Below are 23066 nucleotides of genomic sequence, written 5' to 3'. Positions count from 1 at the left end.
AACTTTACCGTAGTTTCTAAGAAATGAATATAGGCAAATGAGAGGGTAATTATTTTGTGTGTTTGGAATTCTCTTTTCATGACAGCAGTTAATTACTACACTGCCTTCAGTTTGAGTCCTCATTCAATTGTTTTTTGTTTTGTTGCAAACAAAGAGGGAGAAATTATAAATATTTTATTCCAAAATCTACACTACCTACTGGAACAAGAGTTTGGTTTAAAAAAGATTGGCTAAGGTCAGAAAATAAATGTTCAAATTTGCATGTTTTGACAGGGACTACATCTGGCTAAATATGCTTCAAAGGGAATTTATAACATTAAAAAAATGGTGACATTTCTATTTTTGCCTTTCCTTTGGCCACTGAGATCAGTTTTTGCCATATAGTTGCATGTAATGTTTTACACCTTTGGACATCAACCTACCAGGTTAGTTTGTGTCTCTGTAAAAATGTAGTTTACTGTTGATGAAATCAAAGTAAAGCCTCTCAACTTAAAAATTGCCTTGTACTAGTGGATATTGAAAACACCATAGGATGCCTTGGAAAAGTATGTAAAATGATTATTAAGATAATATTATTTGCAGTCAACAATAACAGTTAGAAACTTGTGTTGAGGCTGGCAAAAATATTTTTCAGAGACCATAAACCTTCACTGACTTTGCTGTTACAACAAGTGGTAGAAGGGAATTAAAATGTGAGATCACCTCCCTGGGCTTACACTGAAAGAGAGTATGGGTAGTAGGACACATTGTGCATTTCCCTACCCTTTTTAAGCCAAGAGACCTTATTTTATAATCCTGATTCATTTCCTTTAACATACAGAATTAAGGTAGCTTTTAACCTTAGAAACATGGCAAAACTTGGGGGGGGGGGGATGGTGGTACCAATAGACTGTACTCTATAGATCACTTCTTCTTCAACCTTCACAACCCAAACAGACACCTGTTCAAAACTCTAAAGAGTGAAATGGTCACCACCCTAAATCAGCAGCACATACCCATCTAGGCCAAATAAGCCAAGGGTAGTATAGTAGGAAGAACTGCTGAGAGGATAAGGCTCAAGCCCAAAAATAGCTTCTTTTGATGGTTGATAAAAAATCAATTTTCCCTTGTATAATTTAGTTGTAAATCAGATTCATAACTTACACAAACAATAAACTTAAGTTGTATATTTTTCAAGCCCGTTCTGATTCTCTTTATAAACTTTGCAAAACGTTCAGTTTTCTTTTTTCTGTTTCTTGTACTTCAGTCCTTTGAGGGATTTTCTCAAAGCATACTCTTTCCTAATGTACTCACTCTTATTAGCAACTGAATTAGCCTCTTGTTCTTACACTAAACCACTATAATGATTTCAAGTATAATTCATAACTAAAGGGTAATTTTTGTACCAACAATTTCAAGGAAATACTTGAAACCGAAGTCAGTATCTAATACAAAACTACTAAATACGTTATTGCGGTTGGAAATTTATTGATTATCATTCCAGTGAAGGTTTTGAAGGTTCAGTAAACCCCTCCCAGCCTTCTGATATTAAAAAATAGCTTATACTGACAGACCCAGTATATGTGAAGCAAAGTGATTGGAACATTTACCCTGGTTTTTACTAAATTGGCCGTGTATTCTGTATTTACGCCCATAAATATTTGTTTTGCCTCACGGTGTACACAAACAAACTTACGAACAGCGAAGTAGAAAATCAGTGGTTTAATGAACATTCGCACATGACTGTTGCAAGACTCATACCAATATACTGTGCGCGTAGCATATGTTTAAGATAAGGAGGAGAGTCTTAAAACCACTGTACGTAAGTGGAAAAATATAAGAGATGGAGCAAGATGGTCGCTCGAAAATTCACGAAGCTTAAAAATAACTGAACTTGCCGAGATCCCGAATCACGTTAAGTGAAGTCACCCATGAACTGTTCATATATCACGGCTCCTGATGTCCAAACGCTCCATTAAAAAAGTTCATAGAAACCTTTTCTTGATATTTGTGGGCGGGAAAACTTAAAACCGAGCAAAAACTCATCGTCCTTCCATGCATTCTTCGCCATATTTGTTTTCAAGGAAAATTTGTACTTAGTCTCACTCGGCCGAATTTCTTAACTGGGGCGATCATGTAAACTCGGTTCCAGACCTCGCTGCCAGCCCCCCCTGCTTCCCCTCTTGTTCAAACTATGGTTTAAATTTACAACAAGAACTCAGTCCCAGGATCCCCTGGCGCCGACTACTTTCAGTTTCTCGTGGTGCGCGGAAGAGACTAAAGTATGCTTGGCTGAAGGAGGGAAATAAACGGCCGTAAAGATGGATGAAGGCCGGATTTACGTTCGAGTTACAGGAAAGGCAATTTCAAAGGAAGAATTAGAAATTTACTTCCAATCTCGCAAGCAGTCTGGCGGTGGAGACATCAGTTCCATCGAACAGATCAATGATGAAGAGTCCATCATTACATTTGAAGACCAGGAAGGTAAATTCTTTTACTTATCTACACTCTTCACTTAATTTTTGGGAGGATGATGTATCATCAAACAGTACAACTTTCTTCTTTTGCAAACAGGGATATTGAGACAACATCAAACTGCTTGCTTTCCTTCTTTTTCGTTGGCTTCCGGTTTCACTTTTCAGTGTTTTATTCCTAAACAAATTTGCACGACATATTTTTATATGTTACCGGTTATTTTCCTTCCTGAGTGCTCCAAAATGTGTATGTTCTTGAATTTTCTTAGTATTTTATTGAAACACCCGTTTGAGAAGACCTATAACAATTTACTCTATTCATTGTCGTCTGTTTGACGATACCTTTTAAATTCCAAGAATTCACAGTCTCTGTGGTTAGTCCCTTATGCTTCAGTTCCAGCCTACGTATTTTAGGTTTATATTTTTCCTTCCTGTAGTGCTTCAAAATGTGTATGTTCTTGAATTTTCTTAGTATTTGAAACACCCGTTTGAGAAGACGTATGACAATTTACTCTATTCATTGTCGTCTGTTTGACGATACCTTTTAAATTCCAAGAATTCACAGTCTCTGTGGTTAGTCCCTTATGCTTCAGTTCCAACCTACGTATTTTAGGTTTATATTTATCTGCCTGCAGAGAAAACAACTGTCCCTTTCATAAAATAACCTTATTCACGCATATAAGCACCTTTTAAAACTTGACAAAGAAAAAAAAATCCTCCAGCATACACGTGATCTAAACGAAAGTCCAAAGGTAAAAAAGCCAATTTAAACTAGGAGTAATCGGAGCTTAGGAGAGTGCGTTCGATATGTTTGTTGAGGCGGAAGGGTGGTTGCGATGTAGATAAATATGATTATGGCATATTCTGAACGTAAGGGTTGCGTACAGCGAAACCTCTATTTAAACTGTGTATCATTTGAAGAACGTTTTCAAAAGATATCGTATGGTTCGGTGTCAAGTGCTTTAATCGGAGGAGACATTGGCCAGCGTAGGACGTGTAAATGGAACATTTTGTTTCACTGGCGCGAGTTACAGGGCGCAGTTTCTCAAAGGCCGATTAGTTCTTAACCCGGGATTCTTTTTCTTTCTTCAAAAACATTTCTTCGGATAATTTCCTCTGATATTTTTAACAGCATCCTATCATCAACTTGTTGACAAAATGAATTACATTGAATTTACTGGTTTAAAAGCTTTCACATATGAATTCAAACTTCGCACTAACCCGATCAATGGAACGTCATCAATGGTCAAGCGTGTTGATTTCAATGCCTCAGAGTGGCGCTACAGTGGGCTGATTTATAAGTTTTTCCTAATAAATAACATAGAGTTAAAGTGTTCGTTTGTCCGGTGCCGAAAATATCACAAGTCATGGTCAAATGGCGCCGCCGAGCTTCATATCTCGGTAGATTTACTTTGTAGCACAACGGCTGCCTAGCTTCACAACTCGTAAATTTACTTTGTGACAAAACGGCCGCCGAACTACACAACTCAGTAAATTTACTTTGTGGCATAACGACCGCCGAACTCCCGGGGGGGGGGGGGGGCCTTGGGTATTTTTTGGGTGGGTATGTGCCGCCCGGGACTCCAAATTGGCACCCCGTTCTAAAACAATTTTCCCTAAAATTGATACCCCGTTCTAGAAATGGGCCGATTTTTTATACCCCGTTCTAGAATTCGCCCTAAAACTGATAGTACAAACATTAACCACAAAGGACTGCAAAGGACCGCAAACGAATATGCCGGAAAACGTAGGATCTATAAAGACCTGATCAGCAAAAATGAAAAAGAGACATATTAAATTCTGCAAGCAGGATACCGCAATGCTGATCGTACTACGTGAAAATTAACTCTGCAAGACATCAACACGACACCGAAAGAACTCAAACCAGAGCGGGATGGTAGCCATAGATGTCTAACACTGATACCCCGTTCTAGAAATGGGCCAATTTTTTACACTCCGTCCTATAAAGTTTATAAATTGAAATAGCCCTGTTTTTTTTATAAAGATATTTCTTTATTTGTTCGACTTATACATCAAATGAATGCTTCTTTATAATCGGCAACAATTTTAAGCAGAAGATAAAGCCGTGATCCACAATTTTTTATACCCCGTTCTAGAAAACGCCTCTGAAATGGATACCCCGTTCTAAATCAGGAGCTTCAAAATCACGACCCCGTTGGGCGGCACATACCCGTATAGCTAATGTATGGGAGTACCCTCCCCCCCCCCCCCCTTGGGGCCGAACTAAACCCTTTTCCAGTAATTTGGTCAAGCTTGTTGATTTCAGTGACTCGAGAGTGGCGCTACTTTGGCCTGATTTATAAGTTTTTCCTAATAAATAACATAGAGTTAAAGTGTTCGTTTGTCTGGTTCCGAAAATATCACAAGTCATGGTCAAATGGCGCCGCCGAGCTTCAAGTCTCGGTAAATTTACTTTGTGGCACAACGGCTGCCGAGCTTCACAACTCGGTAAATTTACTTTGTGGCATAACGGCCGCCGAACTAAACCCTTTTCCAGTAATTTGGTCGAGGGTGTTGATTTCAGTGACATGAGAGTGGCGCTACTGTGGGCTGATTTATAAGTTTTTCCTAATAGATAACATAGAGTTAAACTGTTCGTTTGTCCGGGGTAGTTTTTTTCGAAAACGAAGCACTCGAAAACGAAGACCGAAGCACGAAGCACCCAAATCTCGAAAACGAACCACCCAAAACTCGAAAACGAAGCACCTTAGATCGAGATTTGGGTGCTTCGTGCTTCGTTTTCGAAACTACCAGTCCGGTGCCAAAAATATCACAAGGCATGGTCAAATGGCGCCGCCGAGCTTCACATCTCGGTAGATTTACTTTGTGGCACAACGGCTGCCGAGCTACACAACTCGTAAATTTACTTTGTGACAAAACCTCCGCCGAGCTACACAACTCGGTAAATTTACTTTGTGGCATAACGGCCGCCGAACTAAACCCGGTTTGATGCATGCACCAGTAGTCGCAGACGTTTTCCAAAGACAGTGACGAACCATGCTGGAAAATATGAAGGCTTAATCCAAAGTAAAATTTAACAGCAAACTCCTGAAAGATGAACGCTTTGGACGATTCAGCAATCACAGATCGATGTTCTCTTTACGAAGATTTAGCAAACTTTTGAAAAGATGAACGCTTTACGAAGAATATCAGACCTTAGCAAACCTTTGAAAGATGAACGCCGAGGACACAAGAATCACCACATGAGTTAGCGCGTCAAAGTGAGGCAAATGTGTGTCGACGACGACGACGAACGAAAATGACATCTCAAAAAAACCTCCCTTATTAATTGCACCAGGTAACCCAATAATGCACAGAACACCCAACACAAATTAGGGGTTGCGTTCTCGTACCTCGAACGCAATAATAGAGCCAAAAGAAGTTGTGGAATATGCAAAACATTTTAGGCATCATACTTAATGAACCGTCACGACATTCAGGTATTTCCAGAAACAACAATTATTTGCACTTTGTCTCCTTCGAATTATTAAAGCAGTAACAAGCTGAAACTGATATGCATAACTTTACAACCCCACACGATTTTTAAATTTCAAAGGACACATTTCCCTTTTGCTTTTCAACCGAAATAAAGAAAAAATTGCAAAGCTGGTTGTAAGAAAAAAACAAAATTAGAAGGCTTGCTGAAGCCATAAAGATGCAGAATAGGCTATTTGCGCGTTGACGTCTTTTTACTACTAAGACCAGGACTTTTCGTTTTATCTTTCATATTTAAATTTGGTAATCAGTCCAGTCAGGTTTAAATAACAAAATCCCTAATTTCTACAAGAAAGCAATACCCTGATGGATTGTGGTAGTAGGAGTAAAATGATGCCCTCGTGCAAACAGGCAAATGCAAAAGAACACCTCACACTCATTTACACCTTTGATTATTGGATACAAAACAACTCATTTGTTAAATGCCTATCTCTTTAAAGCCCTGAATTAATTTCCCCTAATCACGCAGCTCTACTGGACACTTTCCTTTCATTTATAAATCATGAAGTTTTAAATACGTTTTTGCAACGACAGCTGACAATTTTTTTTTCGGTCTTGGCAGTTGCTAAAGATGTGGCACTCAGAACACAAACCAGAACACATACCATTAACGGAGCACAAGTCGAAGTCTCTATTGTTCCGTTCAGTGGAGAGGACTCTGAATTAACATCAAATCAGGTCTGCAGTTTCTAAGATTAAGAAGTCCTTTAGAATCAGTCAATATTTACAATATTTTTTTTAAAAAAAGGGTGGACTTATTAGCAACATAGTTATAGGGTGGAATTAAAAATAATAGGTCGAGAAAGCCCACTGATCTCCCTTGTTATATGTTTATGCCTTACGGACGGCGGGTGCAGAACGGTTAATAGCATTCTATTCTATTATTTTGATCCTATAGGCGAATCTTTCTTGTTTACACTTTTTGCGTCATTAACATATGCTTATCACTATCTGATGACGCTAATAAAATAAAAACATTAAGCCCAATTGAGCCCAACACACCGAATGATTTAGGAGAATTTCTCTTCTAAAAACTAGAAATTTTACAGGGAATGTATGGCTCATTAACCTTTTTTGCCACACAGCAATTTCGCAGTTTTTGATGGCTGATATTTCCTTCAATATTACTTGCAAAGAGCTGAAAATTGCACAAAATTGCTGAACTTAATCAGCTCTTTTAACTTTTGCATTTAGTTCAAATATACGGCCATGCCTTCTATGAGTTAAGTCGTATGCTAATGAGGGCAAATGTAAACAATGACTTCACCAAAGATTCGCCTATTGACCAGTGGAAATGTCGCATTAATTTATTCAGTCACAATTTGTCAGGGAACTTCCAACATAAAGTGCTGCACGGTTGTTCTTATTTTTGATGTTTGCCGCCTTTCACAACCAGTCTCCTCTATTAACTATGTTTGCATTATCTGCTTATAGCCGACTCTTCATCAGGGCGGTAGCAAGCCTTTAGAAACTTGGGGGCACAGAGATTTTAGTTAGCTCATTGTATTTGAAAAGCAGAGGGTTTTCAGTCCGGAGGTTCCATTAGACTGGTCTCTGTATCTTGAAACTAGAAAACGTTTTACCTAGCTGCAGAGACATCATTGTTTCAATACTCTTGGAGATGAAGTTTTATTTTCAACTCTTATGCGTGCATGTTTTGACTTTTTGGGGGCAAAAAACTGGGGGGTGTGATGCCCCCCTGGCCCCTCCCCATGCTACGGCCCTGTTCTTCATGCACATGTTTTTGTAGACCATACCGTTATTTTTCAATCGCCTTAAAAATGATTTTATCCTTGACTGATCGCTATAAAAACTTCACCACTGACTGACTTTGGATTAAAGTTTATCAAAATCTAGTTTTAAGTCAAATCGATATCACTATGGCAACAATAAACAAAAAACTTTGAAATCAATAAAAATCGAATTTTGCGCGATGTAGAACTGCTACTGAAAATCCGAGACCAGGAACTTAAAGTGTAGTGTTTAGCAAATAACCTTCGTGAGAAGTTAAAAAAATTCTGTATGTTTGAATTCAAATAAAGCTTTAGTATATTTTAAACCTCATATTTTCAACTAATCTGTTTTCTCGCCGCCTGTCTAAGTGCAACTCAGTCTAAATTTGACTTTTAGCATTTTTCTGTATTTCTCAAGAACAACTCGACAGAATTTTTTTTAAACCTCATGACATAATCCTCAAAATGTATATAATTATGTATGAAACTTTCAGTAAGATTGATGCACTGCGTCATGATCAGAATGCTGCTTAATATCACATTTTGCTGCTTGGAAATTTTGGTGTAGTTTCTTTTTTGCGATCGTGAAAACTAACACGTTTTTTACCTTTAGGATTTTTCTACATATCTGTCGGATTTCGACTTTTATTAATTTCAAAGCTTTATGTTTGTTGTTGTCATAGTGACATTGATTTACTTCGAATGGCATTTTGACAAACTTTAATTCATAGTCAATCACTGGTGAAAATTTTGTAGCGATCGGAAAAGGATAAAATCACTTTTAAGGCGATTGAAATTATCGGTATGGCCTCCGAAAAGCTGTATCAAAATACCTGAAATAGGCCATTTCCGGGTTGCCTCAAGCATTTGTTTCAAAGCGAGGCTAAAAGCGAGGCCATTGATATCAAAATGATATTTTTAAATTCTCATGAAAATAAAACTCATTTTGACATGAAAGGTTTTGCACTTCGCCTAAGTTTTGAAAGTGAGAATTTGTGGAACTCGGAAATGGCCTACTAATTAATTTAGCCGAAAAAAACGGTGAAAATGCACGTGTTATTCATTTTTTCTTCTTCTTTTTTTGACAAACTGATCGCGCCCAAAAAAAACGGCAAATCAAGTTGGATGGAGGCAATTACATTATAAAAACAAAAATTGTAATAACATCACAGCAAAAAAACTAAGGTTTTGAAGGCGCAAAGCCGGACTGAGAGGCGGTTCGGAAATACAAAGGCGACAATGCAAAATGATCTTTAAGCAAGTTAGCACACAGGTAACCCAGGCTCTGTGATAGTACCACAGTACAGTTCCGGTAAAATTACAGTGTTTGTATGGGGTAAAAATACCATCCTAAAATTTCTAGGAAATACTAAATAAATATCAATGAAACTTACTCTGCAGTTAATCGTTGTTGACCTTATTACTCCAACGAAGTTTGGTGATAATTTGCAGTAATTTGTTCAAATTCACTCTATATACAATAATAATATACAAGGTAGGAAACACGAGATGCCATTTTCGCCGACATGCTCTCATTCAACACAACTTTTTCCACGAAATTCGAACTCCAACGGAAAATAAACATGCCAGGATAGTAGAACTAGGATAGCAGCAGTTATAGAAGTCAATGAAGCTTTCCCAGATAGAGAAACGAATCCCACAGACTTTGACAAACTCAAAGGATATAATCCAAACAGACCGAGAATATGCTAGCCGAAGCAGCCGGGCCAGATCAACGCGCGGCCAGGAAAATGAGGCCTGGGCACTGTACAAAAAAAAATCCATCTCGGGAGTCCTGAGATGACCTTTCTGGGGACCGATACATCACTTGCCCAAAGCCACCCTACCCTGCTGAAAAAATAGTTGATAGAAGGCAATTGTTCTTCCTAGCCGTACCACCCTGGCCTGTTTTAAAGATATTATGTCCCTCTCGTACTTTATTCAGCGCCTGGCGCTAGTCCTCAGAGAGTCTATCAAACATCAATAGGGCAAGGTTATAAGGGCAAAGGAAATAACAACCAAGGAGGATTTACAAAACTTAAAACGAGAAAAAGATATAAGTGAATTTTGGCTCTTACAGTGGCATTTGTACAACAGGACCAAATTCAAAGAGAGGTGTCACGATGGTTCACATATTTAACTGATAGAACGTCCGGTTGTATTGACAAGAAGTCGGCGTGTTATGGCCGCATTAATCGCTAAATATGTCAATAGTGCTAGTTCTATGTTTGTTTACTGGTGCACATGCCTTTCACATTCGTCTCAGTCAAAGCAATTCATATTCTGTTGGAATTTTCTGTATAATTTTTGATATTATTTTGTAAGCTTCACCGTTTATCGTTTCGCTCGAGAGTTACAGCAACAGTATCTCAGTCATCATCTACCTCTTGTTCGTCCTCGTTTTTAGCCCGCCTGATAAGTTTTTCGCGTAATTATTTCATAGTCTCATTACTGTTATTTGCGTTCCTTAGTAAAAGAAATAGCGCGCCTTGTAACACGGCAGGCTATCCTGTTTTTTTTTTTTTTTTTTTTTTTTTTTAGCCATTTTAATATAGGCGAGCGTGCAGGGTTTTCTCTGGCGAATTGTGATTGGCTAGGAAGAACAATTGCCTTCTATCAACTATTTTTTCATCAGGGTAGGGTGGCTTTGGGTAAATGATCTATCGGTCCCCAGAAAGGTCACCTCAGGACTCCGGGGATGGATTTTTTTTGTACAGTGCCCAGGCCTCATTTTCCTGGCCGCGCGTTGATCTGGCCCGGCTGCTTCGGCTAGCATATTCTCGGTCTGTTTGGATTATATCCTTCGAGTTTGTCAAAGTCTGTGGGATTCGTTTCTCTATCTGGGAAAGCTTCATTGGTTTCTATATCTGCTGCTATCCTAGTTCTACGATCCTGGCATGTTTATTTTCCGTTGGAGTTCGAATTTCGTGGAAAAAGTTGTGTTGAATGAGAGCATGTCGGCGAAAATGGCATCTCGTGTTTCCTACCTTGTATATTATTATTGTATATAGAGTGAATTTGAACAAATTACTGCAAATTATCACCAAACTTCGTTGGAGCAATAAGGACAACGACAATTAACTGTAGAGTAAGTTTCATTGATCTTTATTTAGTATTTCCTAGAAATTTTAGGATGGTATTTTTTCCCCATACAAACACTGTAATTTTACTGAAACCGTACTATGGTACTATCACAGAGCCTGGGTTACCTGTGGTTAGCATCTAAACTTTTGTCCTTGGTCTTGACAGTGAGGACTGAGGGAATGAGGCTTGTTCCCAGTTTTCAATTTCGACTAATAAATTAATATGCTTGGTGTGTAATAAACATGTTGATGCCATTGGTTCTGACGATTACTATTTTACATTTTTGGTCCAATTTTTTTTATAAGCCATTCCTTTTCCAGTCTAGCGTCGTTTTTATCCGTGGACTTTCCAAGAATACAAATGAGGATGGTCTTAGAAACTATTTGGAAAACACAAGGCGTTCAGGTGGTGGGCCTGTGAAAGAACTGAAAATCACTGGAAATTCAGCACGTGTCAAGTTTGAATCATCAGAAGGTAATTACACCATTTGTGTTAGAATGGCTTGGAATCACGTTTGCAGCGAACGCAAACCGACAGATATGAGTGCCAATTTCCAAAAACTTGAAGAGAAGAGAAATTAGAGTAATATAATTAATTAAAAACTTTGTCAACATGGGTTACAACGTCTGACAATATCTCACTGATAACCATGGCTGAGATGGAATGTTAAGTGGCTCAGCATCGACTCTCAATTCTGAATTGACCGATTAACGGGATTGAAAACCCCAAAACCATATCAAGTTTAAAATCCGTTTGACATTTTGTTTGTTTATTTGTTTTATCTTGCTTTCTGTTCATCCTTCCCTTACTCATCTCACCATGTCCACATTTCTGGACTGAATTTATGGCCTCAAGGGACAGGTTGTGGAGAGACTATCTAAAAGCTTGTTTCTCAGGGGTATTTAGGTGTACACAACAAGGATTTATACGGGGAGGCTCCACCCCGAGGTCAGTGACGATCTTTACCCTTTCTTTAAAATACCTGAGAGAACCCTGAAAAAGGTACATGTACCGCCTCCCGTATTTTGTTTGTTCATAATCGTCGGGACTATTACCAAGACGATTTTGCTTCACCCCTATTTTCTTTATAAAAACGTTTTTGTTGCTTTTGCCCTGTTTGCGAGATCAATACGATTTTCCGTTATATAGCGCCGAGTAAGTTAGATTTTACAACATTCAATACGGTTTATGAGTAACGCAAAGTGAAAGGCTTGACGGATAAACTCATCAAATCAATTTTCGCCCAACTTCACTTACACCTACCATTTCACGCTTTTTACTAAGATGAACAAAGCTTCAGTAAAGGGCTGGGGTCTTTTTTAGAATAGCTATAACGAGATAGTCAATGAGTGTCAGCAAGAAAAAGTAAACACTTACAAAGGTACAATATATTATAGAGATATGTAACAATGGTATTTTTCTTTGGCAGATGCTAGAAATGTAACACTTAGAACACATAGTATTAACGGAGCACAAGTTGAGGTGTCCTGCCATCCGTTCACAGAAGAGAACTCTGAATCACAGTCAATTCAGGTCAGTCATTGAGGTTAAATCTCTTTTAATAGCATTTTGCAGCTCCTGTGCATTTTCCTTTTAACAACAAAAGGAGCATCTGGATTATGACAAAGTTAATCCAGGAGCTCATGACATAAGTTCCTGGTGAATCATAACACTATTAGCATTGCTTGTCGTTAGGTCTTGTGCTTTATTAGCCGGCGTTGCAAGCGCTTCCAATCGAGTTATTGCGCCAAAATTGGAGCGACAGCAAAACAAAATGAAAGAAGGGGGAGGGGAGGGGATAAGAGGTTTACTTTGCTCCCCATCCCCTCCCTTTCCTGGCCTCATTTTTGCTCTCGTCCCAACATTCATCCAGGCTATATGGCTATTCGTTTTTCTTTCTTTCTTTCTTTCTTTCTCTTTCTTCTATAATGTTTTTTTTTTTCACACAATTTTGTGGAAGGGTGTGGGACGCTACAATCAAACCTATATTTGACGGCCACTCTTGGCGAATAGATGACTGACCGCTTAATACAGGTTTGACAATTCTTAAGGTTGGTCACTTAAAAAAAACGAAGAAAATAAAGATGGTATCTAAGCCAAATATCCATTACTCAACCAATTGAACTTAAACGCATTAATGTTTTTGGAGTTCCGATAAATTCATCTTACTCGAGTGAGGCAGGCAATTTAGCTGAGGCCTTTAAAATGAATATACTTGCTACGTTTATTTTTCTCTGTTACCCAAATTCAGACTCAGGCTGGTGTTGTTTTCATTCGTGAACTGTCCGAGGTTACAACTGAAGATGACCTGTGTAACTATTTGGAAAACACGAGGCGTTCAGGTGGTGGGCCAGTAGAGGAATTAAAAATCACTGGAAATTCAGCTCGAGTCAAGTTTGAGTCAGCAGAAGGTAAGTAAATCCTTTCAAGGACGGCAGAAACGCGAGTTAAAGATGGCACATGACGGTCTTTTTGAAAGCCTCTACTGACTGCTCTTCAATGACAGTATTTGGTAAGGAGTTCCAGTCTCTTATTGTACGTGCAATAAAACTGTGTTGGTATTTGTTTGTTTAACACCAACTTGAATGAATATCTTAGGGTGGAATTGCCTAGTACCCTGTTGCCTTTTAAATATATAGGGTGGAAAATGTATAGGTAATAGACTAGAAACTACTTTAAACATCATTGTGAGTCGTGCCACTTTCTTCTTTTCTCGAGTGTTGGCCATTTCAAATCATTCAGAATTATCATGACATTTCCGGGAGTGGTGCTATATTCATTTTTAGCAAAACGTGCCGCTCGTCTCTGCACACTCTCAATGTCCTTTATCTGTTTTTCAATGTGCTGGTCCCATGTACAACATCCATACTTCAAGCTGTGGTCTAACTAAAGCGAGATAGGCTTGCTGTTTTACGTCTTCTGGGCACTATTTTAGGTTTCGCCTCATAAAGCCAAGAGATCTGTTGGCTTTGCTTATAATACATACCAGCAAAATGAACATCCCAATTTAGACCACTGGGTAGTTCAACTCCAAGGTATTTGCTGTGATCTACAGCTTGCAGGGGTTCTCCGTGGATGGTGTATCGGTATTGAACTGGAGATTTCGAGCATGAGACTCTTAGGAAGGTGCACCTCTTTGCATTAAATGACATTTGCCATGTGTCCGCCCAGCCTTAGTAAAGGGCTGGGGTGTTTTTAGAATAGCTCTTAATAATGGGTTAGTCACTGAGTTTCAGCAAGAAAAAGAAAACACTTACCAAGGTACAATATATTCAAGAGATAACTAACAAAGGTATTTTTTTTGGCAGATGCAAGAAATGTAACACTTAGAAAGCATAGTATTAACGGAGCACAAGTTGAGGTGTCCTGCCATCCGTTCACAGAAGAGAACTCTGAATTACAGATAAGTCAGGTCAGTCATTGAGGTGGAATCTCTTAATAGCAGTTTGCAGCTTCTGTGCATTTTCCTTTTAACAACAAAAGGAGGCATCTGGATTGTGACAAGGTAAATCCAGGAGCTCATGACAAAGGCTCCTGGTGTATCATAACACTATTATCGTTGCTTGTCGTTAGGTCTTGTGCTTTATTAGCTGGAGTAGGAAGCGTTTCCAATCGATTTATATATTGCGCCAAAGTTGTAGCGACAGCTAAACAAAATGAAAGAAGGAGGGGTGAGAGGATAAGAGGTTTTCTTTTCTCCCCATCTCCTCCCTTTTCATTCCTTGCCTCTTTTTCACTCTCATCTCAACATTCTCGACGAACTCCCGCGGAAACGCTTGCTACGCAAGGCTTTTCGTTTTTCTTTCTTCTTTCTTCTATTTTTTCTCTCACAATTTTGTGGAAGGTTGTGGGACGCTACAATCAAACATGTATTTGACTGCCACTATTGTTGAATAGCTGACTGACCGCTTAATACAGGTTTGACAATTCTTAAGGTTGGTCACTTAAGAAAAAACGAAGAAAATGAAGATGGTATCTAAGCCAAATATCCATCACACAACTAATTGAAGTTAAACGCATTTAATTGTTTGGAGTTGCGATAAATTCATCTTAGTCGAGTGAGGTAGACAATTTAGCTGAGGCCTTAATGAATATACTTACTATGTTTATTTTTTCTCTGTTACCCAAATTCAGACTCAGGCTTGTGTTGTTTTCATTCGTGGACTGTCCGAGGTTACAACTGAAGATGACCTGTGTAACTATTTGGAAAACACGAGGCGTTCAGGTGGCGGGCCAGTAGAGGAATTAAAAATCACTGGAAATTCAGCTCGGGTCAAGTTTGAGTCAGCAGAAGGTAAGTAAATCTTTTCCAAGGACAGCAGAACGCGAATTAAAGATAGCACATGACGGTCTTTTTGGAAGCCTCTTCGACTGCTTTTCAATAACACTACTTGGTAAGACGTTCCAGTCTCTGATTGTACTTGCAATAAAACGGAACAGTGTTGGTATTTGTCTGTTTTAGCACCAACTTTAATGAATGTCTTAGGGTGGAATTGCCTAATGCCCTGTCGTCTTTTAAATAATATATACGGTGGAAATTGTATAGCTATAGAATAGAAACATCATTGTGAGTCGTCACTTTCCGTCTTTTCTCGAGTGTTGGCCATTTCAAATCATTCAGAATTATCATGACATTTCCGCGAGTGGTGCTATACTCATTTTCAACAAAACGTGCCGCTCGTCTCTGCACACTCTTAATGTCCTTTATCTGTTTTTGAATGTGCAGGTCCCATGTACAACATCCATACTCAAGCTGTGGTCTAACTAACGCGAGATAGGCTTGCTCTTTTACGTTTTCTTGGCACTATTTTAGGTTTCGTCTCATAAAGCCAAGAGATCTGTTGGCTTTGCCTATAATACCAGCAAAATGAACATCCCCATTTAGACCACTGGGTAGTTCAACTCCAAGGTATTTGCTGTGATCTACAGCTTGCAGGGGTTCTCCGTGGATGGTGTATCGGTATTGAACTGGAGATTTCGAGCATGGGACTCTTAGGAAGGTGCACTTCTTTGCATTAAACGACATTTGTCGTGTGTCCGCCCAGCTTCAGTAAACTGAAGGCTAGGGTGTTTTTTAGAATAGCTCTTAATAATGGGTTAGTCACTGAGTTTCAGCAAGAAAAAGAAAACACTTACCAAGGTACAATATACTCAAGAGAAAGGTAACAATGGTATTTTGCTTTTGGCAGATGCTGGAAATGTATTACTTAGAAAACATAGTATTAACCGAGCACAAGTTGAGGTGTCCTGCCATCCTTTCACAGAAGAGAATTCTGAATCAAATTTAAGTCAGGTCAGTCATCGAGGTGGAATCTTTTAATAGCCATCTGCAGCTTCTATTCATTTTCCTTTTAACAACAAAAAGGAGGCATCTGGATTGTGACAAAGTTAATCCAGGAGCTCATGACACAGGCGCTTGGTGAATCATAAGACTATGTTATCATTGCTTGTCGTTAGGTCTTGTGCTTCATATAGCCTGCGTAGCAAGCGTTTCCAATCGAGTTATTGCGCCAAAGTTGGAGCGACAGCAAAACAAAATAAAGGAAGGAGAAGGGGGAGGGGATAAGAGGTTTCCTTTTCTCCCAATCTCCTCCTTTTTCATTCCTGGCCTCTTTTTTGCTCCGTCCCAACATTCTCGACGAACTCCCGCGGAAACGCTTGCTACGCAGGCTATACGACTATTCGTTTTTCTTTCTTTCTTTCTTCCTTTCTTTCTTTCTTTCTTTCTTTCTTTCTTTCTTTCTCTGTCTCTCTTTCTTTCTTTCTTTCTTTTTTCAATTTTTTTAAACAATAATTTCGCTACAATCACTAAAAAACCCTGTATTCAACGGCCACTCTTGGCTAATAGCTGACTTACTGCTTAATACAAGTTTAACAATTCTTAAGGTTGGTCACTGAAGAAAACACCAAAAAAAAATAAAGATGGTATCTAAGCAAAATATCCATCACACGACCTAATAAACTTAAAGGCTGTTTCTACCTCGTCTTGCCCTAAAAGAAAAGAAGTAAACAAACACTAGTAAACGGTATGCAGTGCATTTACTGCTCTCGTATACATTAAGTTTGGTACATATTAAGGTGGCTCGGTGGGGTTTTTCACGGTCAATACCTCCCAAGTAGCAACAAAATGACGCCATTACCTATTTTACTTGCAGTCGTAGGCATTTTAGCTGAGGGCTTAAAGAATATTCTTACTACGTTTATCTTTTCTCTGTTACCCAAATTCAGCCGCAGGCTAGTGTTGTTTTCATTCGTGGACTCTCTGAGGATACAACTGAAGATGGCCTGTGGAACTATTTGGAAAACACGAGGCGTTCAGGTGGAGGGCCAGTGGAGGAATTAAAAATCACTGGAAATTCAGCTCGAGTCAAGTTTGAGTCATTAGAAGGTAAGTACATATTTTGCAAGGACGGCAGAAACGCAAATTAAGGAACACGTGACCTTAGATACCAGAAAACAAGTTTGGAGTTTTAGAAATATTTCTCAGTCTAATTCGCAAACTGAAACTGCTTTTAAAAGGTAAAACATGCCAGTAAGATGAGTTGCAGTGAGATGCAACAACACTGGAGAACTTAACAAAGTGAAAAGTATGAATAAAATCCTGTTTTTCAGTTCCTGAATATATGTCTCATGACTTCACACAGCATGAGCCGTTCAATTTCGTGATCAGCATGAAGGGTTTTCCTAACAACATTAAGATGTTAAAAGTTCATAAAAACAAAACAAACAAAAACCCCGTTTTGTTCAAAACACAATTTTATTGATTAGAAGAAGTTCTTATAGTATACAACACAATTGATCATTTAGCCGAGAATATCTACGCAAAATAAAGTTGGTTACCTTTCTTGCTACACAACTAACATTTTAAGCTTGTGTGCTGAGACTAACAAAGCTTCTGTAAAAGGCTTGAACCTTTTTTTTTGTATAGTTGTAATGGTTTAATGAGTTTCAGGAAGAAAAGGTACACAGTTATCAGGTAAACTACAGGGTGTCCCAAAAGTTTGTTCCTCTACTTTATAAGTCTGTATTTCAGTACGATTGGACTTGGTTAGAAAATCATTTAAACAAAAGTTGTGACTATTAATCGAATTCACTTTTTTCGAACTTGTTGTGCCATCTTTTGACTCGAATATTCGATTTGTGTACTGCCGCGCCAAAAGTGCGCGTGCGCGGGTATATTTTCCAGCCTTTTTTGTTTGTATTTTATAGGCCGAGTTGCTCGAACTCCTTCCTTGTTTTTTTTGTGAATATCAAGAAAGATAAACACCCTTAACGCAAAAACGTCCGGCTACGTGAGAGCATAAGCAAGTATACTTCGATTTACTGGCTTATTCCTCGCGAAGCGCCGAGCCGCGAGGTTTATAATCTCGTCGCGCGCGAAGCGCGCGTGTATCACACGAGCATTGCAATGCCAGCGTGATTTTCTCTTGGCTATAAATCTATCGAGTTTGGTTGGTGTCCGCCTTGACGTCATCCGGGAGTAGTGACGTCAAAGTGCATTATGGGTTTCCAGGCAACCGATTGCCATCGATAACAAAGCTCCGGGATTTATTCATGAAGAGGGTTTTTTCATATGTGAATTATAACAATGTTTGCGGTCGGTGAATCACTACCCAATATCTCAGGGAAATAAAAGAGAACAGCAGACTCAACAACAGTGGATTCAACAAGTGGCTGGAAATCCTCGCTGGGAAAGACTTACAAACAAAACTCCGCAAGACCGAGAACGTCGACTTTAAATTCAGGGTGAGCAACGGCACAGCGAAGACAAACGCTGTCAACTAAACTCAGAGGATGTAAAGAGGCAGCAACAAAATACTACAATTACACTGCAAACAAAGCCAATGAAGAGGGGGAACACCGACTGCCGATGTTTCAGCAAAATGCGGTCAATAGAATTCGCAACGAAACCGACGAGGAATCATCGAGAGGCAAGTTGCCGGGGCAAGTTTACAGTCAAAATTATGGGAGAGTTGAAAAAACTGACCCCCACTCCGCGGACTACCCACTGACCCCACTCCGCGGACTACTCTACGGACTACTCCGCGGACTACTCTACGGACTAGTCCGCGGACTACCATGCGGACTACCCTAACTAATCAACCAAATTTACTTTCACGGAGAAAAGAGTTAGAAGAAGCGTACCTGCCTACAAGATCACACTTGATAAACAGCCGCCATCTTGATTTTCGCCATTTTACTCGACCCAGCTCTCCTTTAGCCTCGCCCCAGTCTTCATCGGCCACAAGTCAGAGCACGCCGTTCAGCCAATCGATGACCACTATTGGCGCTGGTAACAGTTTTTGTTATATTCAGCTTAAAAATGTTTTTAAGAACTTACTTATAGCCGTGCTTGGAAGTCACCATATTTTTGGATTCACCTGGCCCACAAGGCCCTTGGAGACGTATTCTCCTACGTAGGGCACGCAGTCGTTATTTGGATCGTCACGCGAGGTTTGGAGAGAAGCGTTGCGTGACGATCCAAGAACGGAAGCTGCAATGGACGTAGCAATGAAGAAGAAGGGCTGGGTCGAGTAAAATGGCGAAAATCAAGATGGCGGCTGTTTATCAAGTGTGATCTTGTAGGCAGGTACGCTTCTTCTAACTCTTTTCTCCGTGAAAGTAAATTTGGTTGATTAGTTAGGGTAGTCCGCATGGTAGTCCGCGGTCTAGTCCGTAGAGTAGTCCGCGGAGTAGTCCGTAGAGTAGTCCGCGGAGTGGGGTCAGTGGGTAGTCCGCGGAGTGGGGGTCAGTTTTTTCAACTCTCCCCAAAATTATCCCTTCTTCGATCCAACGATAGGCCTAGGCAGCAAGAATTACACCATCTGTAAGATCGACATGAGGAGTATCTTTCCAACGGACTGAGGACAGCCAATCAGCCTTTTCACCGTTTTACAGTAAGCTTTATTTTACAATGAACAGTTTAGAACACCGATAATGTGTGACATGTAGGGAAGCGTTACAATTTGTAAACAAAATCGCTACTGAACAAAATTATGTTCATTCAATTTCCGTCATAAGTAAAATATATATAAATATGTGTACAGCAGCCTTATACATAAACACTGCTGTGTCTTTTAAGTCAAATATAACAAAAATTTATTATTGCTGGCCTCCTATATTTTCGTTCCTATTATTCCAAAAGACCATCTGTATTTCGGATATCCTCAGAATATTAGTGGGTGACATGGCTGCCATGGCAAGAACGTTAATTCCTTTCGCTGTTAGGGAAAATTTAAGAAGTCAGTCATAAAATTTCACTCTTTCAAAGAAGTCAGAGAGAGGTGACATATTCACAGAAATAAAACATTTGTTCCATTGGCAGAAGAAGATTGAGATTGTTTTATAGGGTTTCCGATTTAAGAGCAATCCATCCTGCACTTAGCTTTACATTCACGATAAATGCATGTAATACAGGGAAAGTGTTCATTTGACTCGTCTCAGTCTGGGAAATTAAAAGTCTATGGCTCTGGCACTGTCTCAACAAGCTCATGCCTGTTTAGAATAGACACCAATGGAGAAACTGATCACCTTCAACATGACTTGTTTGGACATTTCATACAAATTCACTCTTGCATAGGTATTTGTTTCTTATGCATGTACACAAATAACTCTGAACACTTGCCTAGGTGATAAAAAATTAATACTTTTTACATGGATTCAGTGCTTTGCGATGAATGCCCGCATATTCAATGATCATAAGTCATGATCACTTTAATATTTCTCATGAACTGCATCCTTAATGACATTGCTACTTGTAATTTTCTATTTCAGTGATTATCTTTGCACTTTATTGTTACGAACAATAGTTGTACAAGTGTGATTATGTACCAAAAAACCAAAAAAGTGCAAACACATTTATAGCTGTAGTTCACCTAACAATAAATTTTGTCTCCAATTACCAGCATTTAGCTGTTGTTTTCACTGCAGCATTATCTCCTAGCATTGCCATCCACTCACTATTACTGACATATTTCACAAATAATTCTTACATTTAAAGGTGAGCTTTTATTTTATAAGCAAAGGCAACTGCATATTAGTCATCAGTTATCCACTATCACCCCCATTTTCTTTTGACCATAATTACACATGTAAGAGGGTCAAATGGGGTGAACACAGGATGGGACCTATGCAGCATTGGCTCACAACAGCAACCCCATTTAAATCTCAGAAGATCCTTTTTAAAATCAGAGCACTGGGTTCAAATTTTTAAAAAGTACATCTCAGCTTCCAATATTAGACCCGCCCTCCCCATTAACATGATTTACTTCATTTCTCTCCTGTCCTCCCACCCCTTATGGGCTCCCCCCCCCCGAACTTCGCGAGGTTCTGCGATACTCGTATTTCTAGTCTGTTATAGAAACTGCTAAAAAACTGGAAAAATCCGATTGTTGGGTGGTAAATGATCATGGCGAAATGAAGGTTTTGAAGGCAAGAAACGAGGGGGAAGACCAAAAGTCCTTTAATAAAGCAGGTAAAATAGTTTTAAGAAGGCTAGATACAAAAAAGGAGACGTCTACACAAGGAAACTCTCACATAAATAGCAAGCCACGTCCAGAAGGGGTCATGAAAAGCTGTTTAAAATGTTTAAAAAATTAGAGACCCCTGAGATGGCCAAAAAAACTCTGCTTAGTCTGCCAAGTAACGCCCAGCTCGTCTCAAATTTGTAAAGAAGTACAGAAGCCTTACTGTGGAAGGGATGATTATCTTTTTTGGATGAGTGCCCAATATTTTTTTCAGCTGCCTAAACTAAACAAATATTGTTTGGGGGCTGAACTGGCTCCTGCACACCAGGTGATAAAAAAGCTCAATATGGATCATCTGCATGTGGGGCTACACGCTGTATTCCACTTTATGCCGCAACGGCTACAGAATGTGATAAAAAAAACACAAAGGGTACGCCAGTAACTGAAATTATGAATGCATGTTCTCGATAGTGAAATAAACATCTTCTAGCAATTACAAGTAAAAATAAAGTTTTGATCAAAAGTTATAGTGCATGAAATTAGAGGAACAAACTTTTGGGACACCCTGTATATTAAAGACATAAGTAACGATAGCATTGTTCATTTGGCAGATGCTAGAAATGTAACACTTCGAACACATCGTGTTAACGGAGCACTAGTTGAGGTGTCATGCAATCCGTTCACAGAAGACCCTGAATCAAAGTCAAATCAGGTCAGTCATTGAGGTGGAATCTCTTGTGAAAGCAGTTGTAGTGACTTCATAATTGCCCCTAAAGATCCTAAGGGGTCGGTGTTAAGGATATAAATGGACCAGGTTATTGAAAACTCTCAAGACTCGGCTTCTGTGTATTTTCCTTTTAACAACATAAAGAGGCATCTGGATTGTAACGATGGAAGTTAATCACATGACTAATTACATAAGCCGGCGCGGCAAGCTGTTCCAGTCGAACTATCACGCGAAAGTTTGAGCGAGAGCAAAAACAAACACAAAATGGAAGAAGGGGGATGGGAGAAGAGGTTTCCTGTCTTCCTCTCCTCCTCCCCCTTCATTCCTCCTTTTTTGCTCTCGTCCTGGAAATGGCTATAGCTATTCGTTTTTCTTTTTTCCTTTTTTGTTGTTTCGTTGTTGTCTTTTATGTTTTGGTATATTTTTCTGGAAGGGTGTAGAACGCTACAATCAAACCTGTATATTTAACGGTCACTCTTGGCGAATGGCTAACTGATGGCTTAAATAGCCTTGACAATTCTAAAAGTTAATCACTAAAGAAAATGAAGATGGCAACTAAGCAAAATATCCATCACAAATTAACCTTATAAGTGTAAATTTCTACCTCAGTCTTCTTGTGACAAATGAGTAAACAACAACTACACGCCATGCAGTCTATATATTTCACTAACATAGCTTGGCACATATTGACAAAGTGACCGTTTAATAGAGGTAAAGACAATTAAAACAAACTTTTTGGGGTTGCGGAAAAGATGATCTGTTGCGACCACTTAATAAAGGTCAGTTTTAAAGTAATTAGGAGTAAGTATGATTTCCGGGACTTTCGACTTTAACACGTGGAAGATTATAAAGGTCGCACACTTTTTAAAACCTTATAAGTTAAGGTTTTAGTAAAGAGGGCCTACCATCAAAAGTCAAGAGAAGTAAATCATCTGTTGATGACGTGACCACAAAGTCACGTAGATAAATTCAAAGAACACTTTATGATTTTCCAATTTTCGCCGTAACTCGTGCCTAGTGGAGAAAGTAGGGGTGCGCTGAAAGGTATAGAACTGAACTTCAGGGTCTCTTCCCTTGATACTTCATG

The 23066-nt window shown here is 39.2% G+C and overlaps 1 protein-coding gene across 1 annotated transcript; it reads left to right on the top strand.

The window, feature by feature from the left end:
- The first annotated feature begins 2239 nt into the window (after positions 1-2239).
- On the top strand, positions 2240-14210 carry LOC140949060 (protein mono-ADP-ribosyltransferase PARP10-like). The gene is made up of 6 exons (XM_073398307.1): positions 2240-2463; positions 6532-6647; positions 11107-11260; positions 12216-12319; positions 13038-13197; positions 14095-14210. Exons 1-6 carry the CDS (start codon positions 2301-2303, stop codon positions 14208-14210), a joined length of 813 nt encoding a protein of 270 aa, XP_073254408.1. The 5' UTR covers positions 2240-2300.
- The last annotated feature ends 8856 nt before the right edge of the window (positions 14211-23066 follow it).

Source organism: Porites lutea, chromosome 9 (genome assembly GCF_958299795.1).
Source record: "Porites lutea chromosome 9, jaPorLute2.1, whole genome shotgun sequence".
Classification (NCBI taxonomy): Eukaryota; Metazoa; Cnidaria; class Anthozoa; order Scleractinia; family Poritidae; genus Porites; species Porites lutea.
Note: the sequence above shows the minus strand (reverse complement) of the source record. Positions and strands in the feature narration are given on the sequence as shown.

Excerpts from the sequence above, each read along its gene's own strand:
- LOC140949060 (XM_073398307.1), top strand. The coding sequence starts at position 2,301 with ATGGATGAAGGCCGGATTTACGTTCGAGTTACAGGAAAGGCAATTTCA. Across the intron at positions 2,464-6,531 it reads TACATTTGAAGACCAGGAAG|TTGCTAAAGATGTGGCACTC; the intron begins GTAAATTCTTTT and ends CGGTCTTGGCAG. Across the intron at positions 13,198-14,094 it reads CAAGTTTGAGTCAGCAGAAG|ATGCAAGAAATGTAACACTT; the intron begins GTAAGTAAATCC and ends TTTTTTTGGCAG.